This window comes from Elephas maximus, chromosome 21 (assembly GCF_024166365.1).
Source record: "Elephas maximus indicus isolate mEleMax1 chromosome 21, mEleMax1 primary haplotype, whole genome shotgun sequence".
NCBI lineage: Eukaryota > Metazoa > Chordata > Mammalia > Proboscidea > Elephantidae > Elephas > Elephas maximus.
In genome coordinates this window covers 44,697,589-44,717,567 of record NC_064839.1, presented here as the reverse complement: position 1 = coordinate 44,717,567, position 19,979 = coordinate 44,697,589, and the positions used below count along the sequence as shown (strand labels likewise).

Sequence of the window (19,979 nt, the reverse complement as noted above, 5' to 3'; positions counted from 1 at the left end):
AAGGTTGGTCATTCAAACCCACCCAGTGGCTCTGCGGGAGAAAAGACCTAGCAATTTGCACCTGTAAAGATTACAGCCTAGGAAACCTTATGGGGCAGTTATACTCTGTACACATGGGGTCACTCTGAGTGGAAATCGACTCTAGGGCACCTAGCAACAGGCAAGAGATGCTTCCCTCTCATTAAAAACAAACAAACAAAAAAGGTAAATTAAAAAATAAAGAAACATTTCACTTCATTGGGGATTGGTGCATTTGAGAAAAGCCGCATACCCACCACACAGATGCAAATGGATTAACAAGCAGAGAAAGCACCAGGTGTAAGATGGAAATGATGTAAAAATGTGAATTTGAAAAAAAACTAACAGGATACTCATCCCGATACTCTGGAATTTGCATATTTTGACTTGTATTTAAAAAGCAATTTCAAGGTCAGCTTCAGTGGAGAAACACTGAGCTAGGATAGGAAGTAAACCCATTAAAAGTCTACCAGTGTTTTGCATATTTATTTTTCTTTTTCTATAGTGAGCAATGACGACTCATAAATCAAAAAATCAGGGTAAACAAATACCATAGAGGTTATTTTATACAAAATGTATACTCCTTATTCTATCTTTTTATACACACAAACATTTCTATTACTCAAATTTATAAAGTGTGTAATACATGCATGCATGCTTTAAGAATCTGCATACATTCGCATAAGACAGAAAAAAATATGTTATTGTCCCAAGTCTCAGAAGACCATGGCCCAAATAAAATGACGACCACCTCAAATGCATTTTTGTGTAATGGGATGGAAGCCATGTTTATTTTTAAAAGCTTCAGACCTGTGATTTTTTTTTTTTTTTAAATATAAAAAGATTTCCATTTTCTTGTTATATAGATTCCATGGTGTAACCATGAATATCCTGGGAAGGCTGAAGCAGCTAAACAGGATAACCTTGGGTCTTTCCAATAAGATTCAATGAATGTTAGCAAAGGCATGTGCAAATATCAAAATTGGCACCCATACCCTCAAGCCATATCACCTAGATGAAGGTCCGGGGAAGAGAAAGGGGCTGAAAGGGAGGAGAGGATTTGGGGAATTGAAGGATGCCATTGAAAGGGCTCAGTCACCCAGAAATCCAGATCCTCCCAGTGGATGCACCTGCCTCCAAATCCAAAGGCCTTTGTGTTTCAAGGAACTTCTTTTTGATAATTTCATTCTGAGCCATTTCAGAAGCCACATAGGAGAGTAAACCCTGTTTGTTTGCTTGTTTGACTGAAAAAAAAAAAATCCCCATTTTATTCATTAGACTAGACTTGAAATGACTTCTGGCCATTAAAAAATATAATAATAAGTCCACCTTCAAAGGATAAACACCACTGGCAAGCTGATGCCAAAGAAGTATCAAGAGTCAAAAGTAAGCCACAAGAAGGAGAGTCTAAAACTCAGTCGCAGCAATTGCACACTTTTGTACACCATCCCCCAGGAGAAACACACTGCAGACATGCTCAGCAGTCACACGCCTTTCAAGGTGCTGCTTCTCATTCATCTTTAAAGTCCAGCACCCAAGTCAGTGTCCAACAGGCAAAGATGCCATGTTCATGACCTTGGCCGATCTTTATGCCTGATAAATATTCCCATCCCAATGAATATCTTCATTGGAATACACTGATTCAAGATTGGTGGCATGCCTGTGAAGGACTGGACGCATACACTGGTCTGGTGAGGCAGAGTTGCTTCCTGCCCCACTCCATCTTGCCTGTAGCTTACTTTCCAAATGTGTGGGAATATATTTTCACTCTCCGCTGAAAAGAGTGGCACAAATGGTTAAGCGCCCAACTACTAGCTGAAAGGTTGGCAGTTCAAATCCACCCAGAGGCCCCTCAGAAGTAAGGCCTGGTGATTTGCTTCTGAAAGATCACAGCCTTGAAAACCCTGTGTAGCAGTTCTACTCTGCACACATGGGGTAGCCATGAGTCAGAATCTACTGGACAGCAACTAACAACAATGACTTCCCAAACAGCAATCTGCTGTCTTCCCTGTAGGGTCCAGACATAGGATATCAGATGGTGACAGTTAAGGGACATAACATTTGGCATCACAAGGTCAGAGTGTGAAGTGCAGCCTTGGGAATGTCACCTCGTCTCTCCTAGGGCAATGAAGACAACAATACCTCAAAGGAGGATTGAATAATATAAAGAACAAGAAGATCCTTAACACAGAGCTTGGCACATTAAAAAAGCTCAATAAACATATGTCTAGCACCTCTGTTCATTTACATAACAATAGAACATACTCAAAGAGAAAGGATCATTTTGTTAATGTGGAATCCTTACACTTATATCTAACATAGCGTAATTAAAACACAGGTGTATTGGTGAATCAGGGTAAAAGGTACATGGGAGTTGTTTGTACTACTCTTAACTTTTTGGTAAGTTTGAAATGCTATCAAAATTACAAGTGCCTCCTCTCACAAAAAAAAAAAAAAACTTACAGGTATGCCCCTTTTAAGGGAAATTTGATACACCAAGAATTTTTTAAATCTAGCAATGGGGATGACTGGTGCGAAGAATTATTGAGAGGCTGTTTTAAAATTCCTGTAGTCTAACACTACATTTCCACTTAGTTTTCTAGGAACGAGTTTAGTACATATTGTAGTAAACAATATATGACCATATTCCAATATCCAAATGGATTATTAATGGATTAATATGCTTTAAAAAGCATCCTTAAACAAGATTTAACTGTGAGCAAAGCTCCTTGCTTCCCTTGGCTTCCACTTAACATGCAGCACCCTGTAATACTTCAAGTAAAAGAGTCATAGAGGCCTGGAATTTTATATGAACCTGAGAGTGATGGATTAAAACCATACTCTAGACATACCTCAAACAGTAGCACTTACTTTTTCTTACTTAACTCGTGGTTGATCTACTGGAGCCATTTGCTGGCAACTATAATTGCCGAGCTCTTGTCAGAAATCTCTCTTTGCCTAGAGTGAGCTGGTTTCCAAACCAAGAGGAAAAAGTACAACTGAGACATGTTCCAAAACCCACACAGCCTGTGGACTTTGCCCACAGTAGACCAGCCAGGAACTGGAGAAGTTCTGAAGTTCTGAAAGTCTTACTCAGAAAGCAAATTAAAATACAAGGCTAGAGTGAGTTTTAATGGGTTGCTTCAATTGCTTGTTAGCACTCAGTCACGCGGTCATCATTTATTCTTTGGTAGGTAAGTCTACAGAAGAATTCGATCTAGATAGTAAAAAAGCCTTATTTATTCTGGGGGAGATCCTGCAAAATTGGGGTTGGTTTGGGGGTCTTCGCAAGATTCAGAACCATTCGGGATAAGCCCTGGGAAAACTTGCTTGGGCTGAACCATTATTATATTCACCTACCTGGAGCACTCTCCAGGGATTTCGGACCCGGGTCAAAGGTTAAGGAGGGCACACACTGCAAATATCAAAAGTCAACCATTAATCAACCACCCATCCAAAAAAAAAAAAAAAACCCACTGCTGTTGAGTCAATTCCAACTCATAGCGACCAACCAACCAGCTTCCCCTAATTCTGCTACTAACCTTGCCTTTCATGTTTCTATCCATGGACCACCATTCTATTGGTTCCCAAGCAAAAAGTCATCATTACCTCCTTCCTCACCACTGACATCCAATCAGCTATCCTCCCAAATTATTGTCTCTATCCATTCTCAATCCATTCCTTCCTTTCCAAACCCATTACATCAATTATGTTTAGAATGTCATTATGCCTCAACTTAAAAATTATCATAACCTCCTAACTTGTTTCTCTGCTCTAGTTTCTTCTTCCTTGACATCTATCCTATATACACCTGCAGTTAAATTGTCCAGAAGCCCAGATGTAATCACCTTTCCATCCTATTAAAAAACCTGCTGTGACTGCACTGCCATCTAAATTCTAGGTTCTGGCATTGACCCCACATTTGCAAGACTTGCATTATGTTTGCAGGGGCAGTGAGCAGGAAAAAACAGATGCCACCTTCTACTCACTTTCTCCACTGGTCTTGTCGTCTGACCAGTTATGTTTCAAAGGAGCAGTTCACACTGACCTATCCTAACTAACCTATCCTACCACCTTTGTCTTGATAACCACTATGCCAACATCTCACCTTTAAAAAATGGTAATAATAGTACCATATGCAACAAGGTACTCAGGGGGAGCAAAGGATATCCTTGACTCCTAGTGTAGGTTGAATTCTGTCCTTCAAAAAGATATGTTGAAGTCCTAACCTCCAATACCTATGAATGTGGCCTTATTTAGAAACAAGATCTCTGCAGATGTAATTAGTTAGCATGAGGTAATACTGGACTAGGATGGGCCTTAATCCAATATGGCTAGTGTCCTTAGCAGAAGAGGCAAAGAGACACACACACAGGCACACGGGAAGAAAAAGACCAGGTGGAGATGGAGGGAGAGAATGGAGCTATGTTGCCTCAAGCCAAAGAATGCCTGGGCTTCCACCAGAAAGCAAAAGCAACAAGCAAGGGTCTTCCCATACAGACTTCAGAGAGAGCAGGCCCTGCTGACACCTTGAAATTGGATTCCAGCCTCTAGAACCAGGGAAGAATAAGTTTCTGTTGCCATCCAGTTTATGGAACTTTGTTATAGCAGCTCTAGGAAACTAATGCAACTCCCAAGCCTGTCCCCCACCCACAACCCAGGTTTACATCCTGTAAAAAGTCTTATCAGAGGCTGTGGAGGAGTCTCCTTTCCATAGTTCTTCCAGGTTTGGGTGGGAAGTGATCCGCTGTTTGGACAGTAATGGTTCACTCAGAGGGAGGGGACAGGGTTCCACCTTCCCATGTTCTGCTGGGTGACTTCCTGTAACTCGTATCTGTTTTTTGAAACTCTGGGTCCTCATTTGTGGACAAGGGGGCTGGATCGGATGATCACCAAAGGCCTCTTGGCTCCTCATTTTGTCTGTTTGGTCTTCCAAGAGGGGTCTGGGACCAGCCTGAGTCACCAGCCTTCTGGGAAGCTCCCTCCTCGAAACCACCACTTCCCTGGCTTTAAGTGATGGGCCAGCTCTCTGTGTGATGTGGACTCAGTCTGTTTTAATTCCATGGGACCCTCCCATCAGGAGAATTCACCCCAGAGGCCGCAGCTGCAGGCTTCTCTTTCGGGGAGGTCAGCGATTCCAGCCCTTGGTCGGCACCTCTTGGAAGCTGTGCCAGGAACATTTCGAGGACAGAATTTTCCTTGGCAGGTGTGCTGGCTGGCAGGCCCACTTCAAGGTTTGAGAGCAGGGAAATGGCATCTGGGATCTATCTGCGGTTGTCGGTTTGCACATTTTGAGGGGTGAAGTCAAGAGGAACTGTCTTACACAGCATGTTCTTATCCGGACATAGGCTGTGTCTGTAAGAGGAGAAATGTTGGTGTGGAAAAAAGGCCTGCAGGCACCTGGGCATCTCAAGGGCTGCCCTAGGTCACTGCTTGGTCAGTTTAAGGAAAATTTGTCTGCTTGTTGGATACACCTGGACACTAGTGACCTTGTAAGGAGATTGATACAGAACCTTATGAGCAGTTTAGAAAAGGGCTACCGTCTGGTATGGATTGAATTGTGTGTCCCAACAAGATATGTTGAAGTCTATCCCCTGTACCTGGGAATGTGACCTTGTTTGGGGAAATAGGGTTTTTCTTTATAGCTGTTGTCAGTTAAGTTAATGAGGTCATACAGAGTAGGGTGGGTCCTAATCGCTTCTGAGTGGTGTCTTATAAAAGGGGAGGAAGACATGGCGGTAGTCACACACTGGGGAAGACATCATGTGAGGATCTGTCTATAAGCTAAAGAAGGCCAAGGAATGCCCAAGACTACCAGGAGCTGAAAGGGATAAAGAAGGATTTTCACTGCAAGTCTTCAGAGAGAGCATGACCCTACCGACACCCTGGATTCACACTTCAAGTGGCCAGAACTGTGAGAAAGTAAATTTATGCTCATTAAAGCCACCCACTTTGTGGTATTTTTGCGGTATGTTACTGTTTTGCTTATCTTTGTCACCTAGGTGCCTAGAACAGTGACCAACCTAGAGTAGGGTATGCAAAACAAATACGTGTGGGATGAATGCCTCAGTGGCACTATAGAACCTTCCTAGGACTTTTTAATTGTTCATTCCTCTTCACTTGACTCACTCACTCTTACATTCTGCCATTTGTCCTTGATAAATGTATTCAATAGCTGTAGGTTTGACTGTAATTAATAGAAAACGCAAACAATAGTGCCTTCTACCAGAGAGAAGTTCATGTAAAAAAAATGGCATAATCAATCTGTGGCATGGCATGATTTTAGGGACACAGGCTGTATTTGCTTCCGTCTCCACTCACAGCATTGTTCCCATGCCAGCCCTCATGCAACTTGGGTGCTTGGTCAGAGAGACTTGCAAAGGAATTAGGACATGGAAGCTTTATTCTAAGCCACCATGTGCCCAGTGGAAAAGGCCATTACTAAGAAAGGAGGATGGAATAGATATTGGTGGACAAGCAAGGGTTCTTACACAATAGCATTTCCTGAATCCCTGCTGGCCTCGGGTTTACTGCATTGCCTGAGATCAGATTCTGGTCATTTTAGACGACCCCCTGGAACTTCATTCTTTCATTTTCTTATCAAAGCTGTCTTCTTAAGATGGCGCTTCTATGGGTTGGCTGCTCTGCAAGCAGTCAAGACTGGCCTTTTGGTTTCCCCCTCACCACTCCCCACAGTGGAAATGGAAACAGGGCCTGGCAATCTTATCCTGCCTTCCTTCTCCACTAGGCGCAATAAATATTTTTGGAAGGTAATGACTCAAAGTATGACCATCATACTTAGATCCCAGATCACACTCTGATATGATGCCAGGATTTTTTTTTCTCTCCTTAGCATTGGAAAAAGATTTTTAAGCAGTGTTATATAGCAGTTCCTCTTCAAAATCCTTCTTTCCTTTTCTTTAGTAATGTCTTTATAAATCACTGTTATAAAAATAAGGCAAGCAGAAGGAAAAATATGCAGTACCTAGAAACTGAAAATTCAAGTATTTGCTTTTTATGGGACACTTGAGGCTCTTAAAAAAGAGAACTGCTAGAAAACTTAAATACAAAAAAATCACTGTATGATAACATAAAAGCCCAACTGAACTGAATAGTTTATGAAAATAATTTGAATATTTACACTCCAATTTATGATCTGAAAATAATCCCAAACCATGTTCTTATTCTTAAATGGATTTTTTGAGAGCGTTAAATACATTTTGATTATTTTGACATGATGTCTACTCAGATATTCTGTGCAATGATTTGAAAGCAGAAAGGAAATTCCCAAAATATCTAACATAAGAATATGTGAATGTACATTATATATACAGAGAAGTACATTTACATGCATGCATACATATAAAGTTTAACAAACATATCACCTTAAAGGGGTACTTTTGGTTGTTGTTATTGTTAGGGGGAAATATCGTAAATTTAACTGGAATGAACCCAAGGCTAAAACACACTGTAATTCTCTTCACAGAGAAGCTAGGGTTCAAGTTCATATCTTTTTATTTTCCAAGACTGAAGCTTGCATGATCACTTAAACTGTGTTTTATACACAACATTACAGAAACACAGCAATGCGGGTCCATAAAGTGCTGATGAAAGAGAACCAAATGTACCAAACACTCCCATTTTATCTTTCCTATTATTTTTTTCCCCAGTAAGTCAAAGAAACTCCTTCTCGGAATTTCTTACATTTCATCTATTTAAGAAGTATATTTACAACTATTTTAACAGACCCCCCCGCCCAAAGCATCAAATCCTTGTATGAAAAAATGAGACTTCAAAAGGGGAAAAAAATACTTAAAACAAGGGAAAAGTGGTAGTGAACGCATAGGTCCAAAAACTTTATTATTAAACTCATGAGTTTAATGAAACCCAAACATGAAAAATACAAAATGTAAATACACATGGACAACGGGCTTTTGAAGTCCTGGCGACCATAGTAACCAGGATTTATGATTATGATTTTTTTTTGTTTATGCATTCTAGCAAGACTTCTTATAACATGCACACACAAAACTGAGACTGTTTATTCAGTTTTAAGCACAAATCTCTGCAAACTTAAAAAAAAAAGGATGGCTAAGAATAAGAATAATTCACTGAACTTCAGAGTCAGAAACAAAAATAAACACAGCTAAAAGAAATCCCTATTAACTCTGCCTTCTAAAGAAAAACACCCATTCAAGGGGACACAGGCAAATTCCCCCACACCAGGGCACTGAAACGAAACTAAAACATGAGAAACAAAAGATATGAACCCGGGCACCAGGCAAGCTCAATAAATAAGTGCTTGACTAAGTTTCATAATTATGCCTTAATTACCTTCCTTCTCTCCAATTTGGATTTAAAGGAAAACACACAGCCACAAATAGTATTTCAACTAAAATGGAGCCATGGTGCTAGTATTTACGTGACTTCAGAGATCCCAAAACATCCATTTATCATATATCTATTGCAGGCTTGAGTCAGACACTGAGCTACATGCTGGGGGCGGTGGTGATAGGAAAAGACAGAAACCCTTCCCCCAATGAACTTACGAACAGACACGCAAACAGGTAAACAGGCACATACGAAAACAATAGAAATAACTTATTGGTGGCTTATTACATGCCAAACACACTCCTACACTTTGGCATGTATCATCCCAGCTAATCTTGAAATACCCCACTAAGTGTGTCTTATTATTATTATTCCTACCCTTCACGTGAGGAAACCAAAACTTGGAGAAACTAAATGCCTTACCAAAGTCACCCAGATGAAAATGGATTGAGGGCCAGGTCTGCTGGAAGCCAGCATGGGTGCTCTTTCCATTAAGCTCAAACTCAGGTGATTTCCATAGCATAGCAAAAAGAGGCCCTGCAAGGAAAGCCCTACCCACAGGAAATAAATACCTTATTCTCTCCTCAAAATAAGGCTCATTTTATACCTGAGAAAACTCAGGCTCAGGGGGGTGCTACTGTGGCTTCCCCAAGCTCCCCCAGCTATCTGGTGGTAAGGTCAAAGTTGGTACTCAGCTCTCCTGATGCCTGGATGCAGGCTCTGTCCAGAACCACAAGTGCCTCCATTAAGTCTTCTATATCAAAAAAGACTTTTCCAACAACTTGCTGGAATGCAAAGGTGAGGGAGGGGAGGGAGAATGCAGAAGGGGGTGGGGTTGAGCAGAGCTCAGAGGCAGCAAGGCTGACCACCTGCGAGACCAAGGATGAATATCTGGAGCTCCTTCTTCCAGGCCCTGCTTTTCCTGTAAGGCTTCGAGTGGCTTGTGCGGCATTTGTTCCTAGGTTTTCCCCACCAGTGGACTGCCCTGCAAGGTGCTCCCTTAGTGCCTTGAACTTCACATCACACATTCCCCACATCTTGTGGCCATTACTAGTTTACTGTTGGTAGCTGCTATCAAGTCAGCCCTGACTCACAAGAGAACTCACAGAGAACAAAGCACCACCCCCATGATCAGTTGCAGATTGGATCATTGGGATCCATGGGGCTTTCACTGGCTGATTTTTAGAAGAACATTGCCAGGCCTTTCTTTCTAGTCCATCTTAGTCTGGAAGCTGTGCTGAGACCTGTTCAGCATCATAGCAACGCACAAGCCTCCGCTGACAGACAGGTGGTGGCTGTGCATGAGGTGCCTTGGCCAGGAATCAAACCTGGGTCCCCTGCATGGAAGATGAGAATTCTACCCCTGAGCCACCAGTGGTCCCTAATGACTAGTTTAACCTTCTCTTATCCAGACCAGATTGCGCCTTCTCTGCAGGCAGGGGTTGCATGTATGTTGTTTACGCTATTAACACACCCTCCAGCCTAGCAGGGCATTTAGTGTCTCCATACTTATTTGTGAGTGCGGCCACCCTACGTGATGTGCAAAACATTAAACAACCTACATGGCATGACCACATCAAAGACTGAGACCTTTAGTATGGATTACACCTCAACACAAAGAAAACAAAAATCTTCACAACTGTACCAATAAGCAACATCATAATAAATGGGAAAAACATTGAAGTTATCAAGGATTTCATTTTACTTGGATCCACAATCAAAGCTCACGGAAGCAGCAGTCAAGAAATCAAACAACATATTGCATCGGGCAAATCTGCTGCAAAAGACCTCTCTAAAGCAAAGATGTCACTTTGATGACTAAGGTGCACCTGACCCAAGCCATGATATTTTCAATTGTCTCATATGCATGCGAAAGCTGGACAATGAATAAGAAAGACCAAAGAAGAATTGATGCCTTTGAATTATGGTGTTGGTGAAGAATATCGGATACACCACGGACTGCCAGAAGAATTAACAAATCTTGGGGTTATCTTGGAAGAAGTACAGCCAGAATGCTCCTTAGAAGTGAGGATGGTGAGACTTCATCTCACGTACTTTGGACATGTTATCAGGAGGGACCAGTCCCTGGAGAGGGACATCATGATTGATAAAGGGTCAGCAAAAAAGAGGAAGGTCTCAATGAGATGGATTGACACAGTGGCCGCAACGGTGGACTGAAACATAGCAACAATTGTGAGGATGGTGCAGGACTGGGCAACTGTTCATTCTGTTATACATGAGGTCGCTATGAGTCAGAACTTATTTGACAGCACCTAACTACAACAACATGGCATGAGCGCCAACTAATCAGAACAGATATATCTGTAACACTGTAATACTGCATCCTGCTACCACAGGTCCCCTGCCATGCTGGGCACAACCCTTTAGTTGATGGATTAAGGAGAGGCTTGTGAGAGCTATTGTCAACCAGTGCAGCAGTGCTTAATATGTTCACAACTGGTGATGGCCATACTGGTGCATACTGCCTGAATACCAGCCCCTGCTGAATGAATGAACCAAAAAACCACCCCTCCCATCATAGAACATCAGAAAAAGAATATATTTGTTTTCTTCAAAATGAGTGAACACAGTGCAAAATGAATGAATGAACGCTTCTAAATATTTATAACTTCAAAAATGAATGGTCCCCAAACAACAGACACGAACTTAAAATTTCAGTAACCCAAAGACAATATGAGTAACTGCATTTAAATTGCACGTGTTATTGTTGTTGTTAGTTTACTCAATGGGCTCTAAAAGTTTATCAAGAACAACACTCTCTCCTCACCTGTTCCCTGATTCCCCCTTAACTGATCGTAAAACCTAGAATCTACAGTTAGTTCTACTCCCATCTCTCAACACCCACCCAAGTCCTGTTGGTTCAGGTTCTTCTGCCCAGCCACATTCATGGTCTGAAATAGTTCCATATTTCACCCTCCTTCTCAAGGTAGGCAAGAGTGTGCTCAAAAGAAACTGAATGGAGAAAGATCAAGTCCTGTTAAGCTGGGCCCCGGCTTAAGTCAGGCTGCCTTCCTTCCTCCAAGCCCTGCTTTTGTTGTTGTTGTTAGGTGCCATCGAGTTGGTTCTGACTCAATAGCGACAATGAAACACTGCCCGGTTCTACACCATCCTCATGATTGTTGTTATGCATGAGCCCACTGTTGTAGCCACTGCTTTATATTTGGCCAAAGCATCACTCTGATAAAGTGAACAACAGCATCTTCACCCTCTTAGAGAAACAAAATATTACCAAAGCTCTCGAAGGTGAGCCTTCTCTTCTAAAATCTCTGGCAAAGAACACATGTGAAAGCCTGTTTCTCATTGAGAAAGAGTTCTTTACAGTTAGGTGAAGCAAGAATATATTAAAAAATATGTGTCTCCTCCCTATAATATTATTCCTTCTGTTTTATAGTTATGGCTCCCTAGTGGAAATAGGCAGAGAAACAACACATACAAGTGATTTCCTGGTTAAGATGCTGAAAACTTAAAGCAGGATACTTCAAAAGTGTGAGGAGATTTCTTAACACTAAGGAGTGCAATTATTGCCCTAGACTTCATTGACAAAATTCCCCTGAGATCTGTCCTTTCAAATAATAATTGAGAAGTGTGGATCTCATTTTGATGACATTTTAGAACTTTCTGTTTATGGTCTGAGCAGTTGAGGGGTTGTTTTCTCAATTCAGGTATGCTGCCACCCAGTGGCTGTAATGATCAGCCTTGGTCACATGGTTTGCACAAGGCTTAGCCAATGAGCACGTTTTATATAAAATATAAATGAACAATGTTCTCACCCTTTTTAAAATTAAGGTAAACATTAATTGAGAGCCCACTGTGTGCTAGAGAGTCTAGTGAGGGAATAGACACATTCAGACACATGTCCACCCACCAACTTGGGCACATCGCACTAAAGCAGTCTAAATGAGAAGCACATAAAGTATTATAGGAACACTTAAACTGACTACATCAAATAGCGAATCCTACAAAAATGTTCAGAACCTAAGCTTATTAAAGACATAAACAGTTACTGACACATATGTCGTTGAAATCAATTAATACCATATTTTTATGCAAATAATACACGTCTTCTATGTTTGTTTGCCAACTGCACCCTCCCCCCAGGGAGGTATTTTTGTAAGTGCCGCTATGCCAATTTCTTTTTTTTTTTTTTTGCATGTTCCTGTAAAAAAAAAAAGAAAGCATAGCACGCTTACAAAAATACCTCACAGGGGTGGGGTGAGGCATGGTTGGCAAACAAATGTGGAAGGTGTGCGTTATTTGAGTAAAATACAGTAACTGTTGGATGAATAATGTTGTTGTTAGTTGCCACTGAGTCCGTTTTGACTCATGGTGATCCCCTTTGTGCAGAGCAGAACTGCTCCACAGAATTTTCAAGGCTGTGACTTTTCAGAAGATCACCAGGCCTGTCTCCCAAGGTGCCTCTGGGTGGGTTCGAACCACCAACCTTTGGGTTAGTAGTGGAGCACTTAACCACTTGTGCTACCCAGGGCCTCCTAGATGAATAAGAGTTCAGCTAACCAAAAGGCCAGTGGTTAGAACTCACCAGCAGCTCCTCGGGAGAAAGGCGTGGCAGTCTGCTTCCATAAAGATTACTGCCTTGGAAACCATATGCTGCAGATCTACTCTGTGCTATAGGGTTGTTATGAGTCAGAATTGACTCAATGGCAGTGCGTTTGGTTTGATTTGGTTTAGCAAAGGCAAGTTTTAAGGGAGATATTTTGATGCCAAAGCTTCCCATTATGCTATTACCCTGATTCAGCAATAAATATTTCTTGACAGAAATGATGTGAGCAAGTTCCATTTTTTTTAAACAAACTTTTTAAATCAATCCCCACAAAAGCAAACATTAAAAAAAAAAAAAAAAAAGCCCTGCAAGTGTTAAACTGTCATAAAATTTGTCCAGCCACATTAGAAAGCTTTGCCTCTAAATTTGTAGCTTCAAGTCAAAACCCCTTCACAAGGCACAGGAGCACCAACCTCCCTTGAAAGACCATCCAGGTATTTGTCCTCTGCCACCCAGCACTTCCCCACTTCTAACCAGATACTTACCTGTGAATTGATAATCTTTATCAATCAGCCACCATTTATGAAACCCCTTGAGTTCTCCCTCTGACATTTCTGAAGTAGAAAATAATTTATTATTCTGGGCGAATAAAGTTCACATGACTGATTTTGCCCAATAGGGAAAAACAATAAACTACCTGCTTCATGGAAAAGTGAAACATTCCCCCTCTCTCAAGAGATATCTAGGTAAAAGCTGATAACTCATGAGGAATTTAAAGTTTTATATACATATATATACATATAAAATATATGCATCTGTGTGTGTATATGTGTGCATATATATACACACACATATGCAGAATTTCTCAAGCTATTTTCTGAGAACAGCTTATATTCTGCCTCCCACACATTTAAAAATAAAATACAAGCTAGAGATTAGGGAAGCTAAGTCAAGAAAAATAGTAGGGGGGATCAAGGACTCACATAGAAGAACACGATAATTCTATTTTTGGAATGGTCTGAACTAGAAACGATTATGATGATGGTATTTTGGCAGGTGGACCATGTGGGAGGGTGAGAAGGACAGAAAGGAAGAGAAAGAGAATTATGACTCTTGAATGTACAGTATTTTTCTCTACAGATTTTTATATTTCTAGCCAAATAAAACCTTAGTGTTAAGTTCTTGCTTTCATTCCAATTAATAAGCCCTTATTGAACACAGGCCATATTACTCAGTGATGGCAGCCCTGGATTGGAGTACTCAAGTTCCATTTCCATCACTGCCTCGCCAGCTTGAGAGCTTGGGTCAAACTTGTGAGCTTCTGCCTCTGTAAAATGGGAAGACTGGAATCTGTTACCTGTAAGAGCCTTTCCAATCAAAGATTCACTAAATACATGCAGAAACCCAGTTGCGTAGTAAAGAATCTGGCTTTGCCCAAAGAGAAGATCTGGCCTTTGTATTTGGCTTCTGGGAGGTGATCACTAGGCCCTAGGGATGTTATACATGACAGGAATGTCTTTGTTTGCCTGGGGGTCTTGGGTCATACCGGAGAGTCTAACCATGTGGCTTAGGTTGGGGACTGGCCAAACTCATATAGTCTTAGGGTGCGGCTGGCCACACCAGAAAGATCAACAATGTGTCTTAGGGTGAGTGCTTTGCGTCATGACGTATCAGTCAACCTGGAGGCTGGCATCAACCATGTGGGCAATCAGTCTGGCCCATGTAATGGAGCGCCAGTAGAAACTCTGGACACAGAGGCTCAGGCAAGCTTTCCTGGTTAGCAACATTCTGTGTGTATCGTCACATACTAGAATAATGCATCCAGGGCTCCAGGAGGAGAGCAGAACAGAAACTCTGCATTAGAAACCCTCTGGACTCTGCCCTCTGCACTTCTTCTCTTGATTGATACTAATTTGTATCCTTTCCTTGTAATAAACCCTAACCATATGATGGGTTTTTTGTTTTTTTTTTTTTTAAGATAGCTCTTAGGGACTTCTGCAAGTACTTCCAGACAATTATGGAAACTGAGAGTGGCTCTGGGAATCCCCTGAACATGCAGTTGGTGTCAGAACTGAGAGTGGTCTTAAGGTCTGTGCCCTCTAACTTGCAGTTGGCCACTAAGACTTTGTCCCAGTGTGCCCTACTAAAATTGACTCAATGGCACACAATACCACCAACACCCTACTAAAACTTCAGCCATGCACTCTGCTTACTGTAGCAGTCAATATTCAGAAAGAGTCAGCTGGAAGTCCGTCCCTCTCTCTACCTTCGTGATCTGTAGACATCCAGATTCCATCTAACACAAGACCCAGTTTCCTCATCAGTACATTGATGACTCCAGTGAGCTGCTCAGCCTAAGTGACAAAGTTATTAAGAGACTCAATTAACAGCTGTGAAAGCTCTGCAAAGATGGTAACTTCTTTTTCAATTATATTAAGAGCCACTGTTACTATTATTTTGGTGTTTAAGTGGTTCAGAATTATACTTGCTCTCCCAATTTTACTGTATTTCTCATGGTCAGTAAACTCATCTTGTCTCCATCAGTAGGTGCTGAAATTATGTCAGCTAGAACTTTCATTAACAAACGATTTTAGTCAGTGAAAAGTAATGGCAAGACAAATGTGGCATTTCGATGTAGCTGTATCTATTCTGGCACAGTGAGGTTTTGAGGCTAATGTCTTTTCAAACAGCTCTGTTTTGCCTGCAGACTTGAATACCCTCATTATAGTGTTTGAAAAAAAAGTTCCCTTATGTTTTTTTAAAAAGCGCCATTCTTCAAAAAGATGTCAAGAAGCTCTTTTTTTCCCCCTTGCTACAAGGTGTAATGTAGAGATAAGCACAAAATCTGGTTGGAAACGTGACCTATATTGGACTGGCAAAGCTTAATATCAAGCAAACAGCTAGTTTGGGAGCTGGTTTTGTCCTACCTGGCTGCTGATATTTGTAGGAAAGTACCACATATTATCCGTGGACAGTGAGTACGGTTTTAAGTCAATTATGGTTTTAAAATATTGGGATCATTTGCTCATAGAGTTCATCAGAGTTTTGAAAAAGTCCCTGGCCTTCCTGTCGACAGCCAAAGCCAGGTCTTTTGGAAAACATTTTATTTTCGTGTTCATCGTAATAAGAAGAAAAGAGTTGTGTTTTGCAGATGAAATGGTGCTGATAATAAAAAAATAGGTCACACTTTCTCTCTCTGCATTTCTCTCAACTTTTGTTGAAAGACAAAGGAGGGTTTCGGAGATGTGAAACAAGTCTAATCAAACCCTTGACCTGGGTGTTCTTTGCGTTCTGAGTAAAACTGGGACTATTTTCAGGCCGGGCTGGTATTTAATGAGGGCAGGGAATCTGGAAACAGTAGTGCCTTGCTGTGAATTTATGTGACTGGTAAGGAGCCCAGGGTGGGGGAGCAGAGAGTAGATCCTCCAGGTCCTCTGGAGTCAGGGAGAGTCACGCACAGGTTCAGAAAACTGTTGGCAGCTGTGTCTTTAGGATTCTGGCAAGCACGGCAGGAAAGAGGAGCAAGGAAGAAAACTTCCCATTAGCCCCCATGGGAGATAATACTATCGTGGACAATTATTTAATTCTTCACTCCATGGGAAGAGCATACATCTTTGCCTAGAAGTGACCAAGTGACTTCCTTTGGTCGATGAAATGAGGCTGAAATGACAGGTATCACTTCTGGGAAGAGATTTTAAGAGCCAGCACATAGTATGCCATGTCTATTTCCCCATGAAGGGAGTCCACCAATGTTCCAGGTGGAAGCTGTGCTGCTGACCTGGGTCCTGGAGAGAAGACAAAAGGTAGAGCAAGCTCTTGATGGGCCTACAGCGTGTACAAAGACTCATCTTGGTTTTTATAAGCTGTAGAAATTGTGAGACTGTTTGTTACTGCAGCATACCTTGTCTATCCTGACTGATATGGTACCCCTCAGCTCTTTCTTTCAAAAAGTGTGAGAAGGATGAAAACAGTACGTTAACCTATGTGTCAGGTAGTCTGTAGTTTTCAGTCATCATTATCATTATCGCTATCACTTTAGCAGACAAGTAGACATTGATATATGAAAAATCAACTGTGCAGACCGGATTGCAAAAACATTGGCATACACTGTATCTTTAGGATCCTCACATAAGATGATAAATAAAGCTGCTTAAGAGTAATGAGGGAATAATAATTTTAAAAAGTAATGAAGGGTATTAGAAGACAGTGATAGCTTTTAAACAAGATCTTGTACAATGGTGTACAATGGTGATCTTGTATAGGTAGGCAGTAGAGCACAATACATAAGAGCAAAGATTCCAGAGTCAACTGCCTGGATGCAAATTCTTGAATCTACCACTTGTTCTCTGTTTAATCTTGGCAGGTTAATACAGTAAAGGTATCTCAGTCACATGGAGTTGGTAAGGGAATGAAATATACTAATGCCCATAAGCGATTAGCAAAGAACCCGGTCAACACAGCAATTACTCAAGATCTGTCTGTTGTTGTGGTTACTGTTCCTGCTGTTGTTACTAACACCACTGTGTTTATACTTAAACTTCTCCACCACAGAGCTTAGTATTAGACCTCAGGTGACTTATTAAGTTGAATTGGAATGATAAACAGGAACAGCCTACTACAACTATGACTGAACTTAATAAAATTGTGTAGGAAGTATCACCGAGACCACGTATCCACTTTTGACTAAAGACCTCTTTTCTGCCCTGGGTTCAATCAGAAGATTACTCTTTTTTACCATAGGTAACAAAATTAACCATCCGTTCTGTATTCTTAGAACAGACAAGATAGACAACGCAGAAATTCTCAGATTTGGAAGCCCTGATAATGTTAGGTCCAGATAAAGAAAAGAGAGACGTAAATTTAGATTATGTGACATGGAGCTTAGACAAGTAACTTGACTCTGAGCATCATGAGAGGAAAATCCTCCCAGGCCTGAGGATTGGTTGAGATAATGTATGTAGTGCTTTCTTGATGGAGCTGATCCCATAGACCTCAGTCAGAATCAGCTATTATTATCATTAGTAATAAAATTAATAATACTATGAGATGAAAAAAAAAAAAAAAAAACACTTTTTTTGTTTTTTTTTTATGAGATGAGTTACACCTCAACATAAAGAAAACAAAAATCCTCATAAATGGACCAATAAACAACATCATGACAGAGAAAATACTGAAGCTGAAGGATTTCATTTTACTTAGATCCATAATCAACAACCACAGAAGGAGGAGTCAAGGAATCAGATGACACATTGCATTGGGAAAATCTGCTGTGCAAGACCTCTTTAAAGGGTTAAAAAGCAAAGATGTCACTTTGAGGACTAAGGTGTGCCTGACCCAAGCCATGGTATTTCAATCGCCTCATATGCACGCAAAAGCTGGACAATGAATAAGGAAGATCGAAGAAGAATTGATGTCTTTGAATTATGGTGTTGGCAAAGAATACTGAATATACCATGGACTGCCAGAAGAATGAACAAATCTGTCTTGGAAGAAGTATATCCAGTATGCTCCTTAAAAGTGAGGACGGTGAGACTTTATCTCATGTACTTTGGATGTGTTACCAGTCCCTGGAGAAGGACATCATGCTTGGTGTATGGGTGGTAAAGTTCAAGTACATGGGTTTCTACAACAAAAGTATTGGAACTTATGTGATGATGATGACTTTGGCGGAGGTTAGGGGTACAGATAATTCTCAATTGACTGCTTTACTCTCTTCATAAAGTCCTGAGTTAAAAAAGAACAAATCAGCTGGGTGTGGGGTTAGATAGCTACTCAGACTAGATGGACCTTCCCTGGTTACTACACAAACGCAAACAAGCCATTCCTACTAGATAAGACCTCAACATGCATTATATTCATCTGGAGGTATGTGAAGAGTATTGTTGTATTTGGACCACCCCAGAGACATTTCCCCTTGTTTTGGTAACAAAACTCTGATTTAATTTGGGGGAACCACAGCTTCCCCAGAGGGCAGTAGTGGTTCGGTGGCAGAGTCCTCACCTTCCACACGGGAGACCCGGATTCCTGGCCAATATACCTCATGTGCAGCTACCTCCTGTCTCTCAGTGGTGGCTTGTGTGTTGCTATGAGGCTGAGCAGGTTTCAGTGGGGCTTCCAGACTAAGAAGGACCAGGAAGAAAGGCTTGGCGATCTACTTTTGAAAATTAGCCAGTGAAAACCCTATGGATCACAACAGTCCAATCTGCAACCTACGGCACAGGACCAGGCAGTGTTTCATTTCGTTGGGTCGCCATGAGCCAGGGGCCGACTCAGCGGTAGCTGACGATAACACAGCTTTCCTAACTCTTAGCTCATGAGCTTTGGGAGGGCTGCAGTACCAACTCCAGGGTGGATCCTGGAATCCAAACCTTGCAAAAGTCCCAAATCTCCCTAGCCACAGTGATTGATACAGGATAGCCATGTGATCCAACTCGGGCCCAGCAGATCGAATCCTGGAAAAAAAGAAATTCTGGTTTGAACCTGGGAGGGTGTGATTTAGAGCTGATGACATTTGTCCTGACATCCAAACAATGAACCTGTCAGATAATGGTACCAATGTCAAGGAAATGGGACCAAGGGTTGAAAAGAGAGAAACCAGGTCCTAATTTCCTAGCTCCTGGATTAAGCTTTCTTTAACTGAGGCTCTTGTTACACCTATATTTTTCCAGTTAGTTTGAATGAGGTTTTTCTTTCACTTGCAATAGAAAGCAAACTAACCAGTAACACTGGCAACTCCATACGGTGGAAAATGGGAAAGGACTGGCCTAAGCCTGGCATGTTACAACTACAAACTTCCCTAGGTAACGTAGACTCTGTCCCAGACATGATCACTTTGGGTCTTTCCGTGGTTGCAAATATTGCGGCTGGGTTTGCCTTCTTATTAATAAGCAGGGTAATCATACATCAGTGGTTGGGGACAATCTCAATTTATGCCTATTGTCCTGGCATAATTAGTAATAGTGTTTCCCTTTCACTTTCAAAAGTATCCAAGATTGATTGGACAGTAAATTAAGGATACCCTACTAACCATTCTCCTTTACAAAGTTTCCTTCTTAAGAGCACAACCTCCCCCCCCTGCCCCCCGCCAAATTCTTTTCAGTAATAACCA

At 41.4% G+C, this 19,979-nt stretch overlaps 1 protein-coding gene across 4 annotated transcripts in view; it reads right to left on the bottom strand.

Annotated features, from left to right (window-relative positions):
- WWOX (WW domain containing oxidoreductase) overlaps nucleotides 1-19,979 on the bottom strand; it is a 1,109,212-nt gene that overhangs the window by 272,423 nt on the left and 816,810 nt on the right. The window contains exon 9 of one of the 4 annotated variants that reach the window (XM_049864762.1): nucleotides 662-3,433. The exons of the other annotated variants lie outside the window; for them this stretch is intronic. Within the exon in view, the coding sequence (XP_049720719.1) occupies nucleotides 3,371-3,433 (63 nt within the window). The 3' untranslated portion in view covers nucleotides 662-3,370. Of the gene's footprint in view, nucleotides 1-661; nucleotides 3,434-19,979 lie in introns of those variants that run through there. 4 annotated transcript variants of the gene reach the window in all.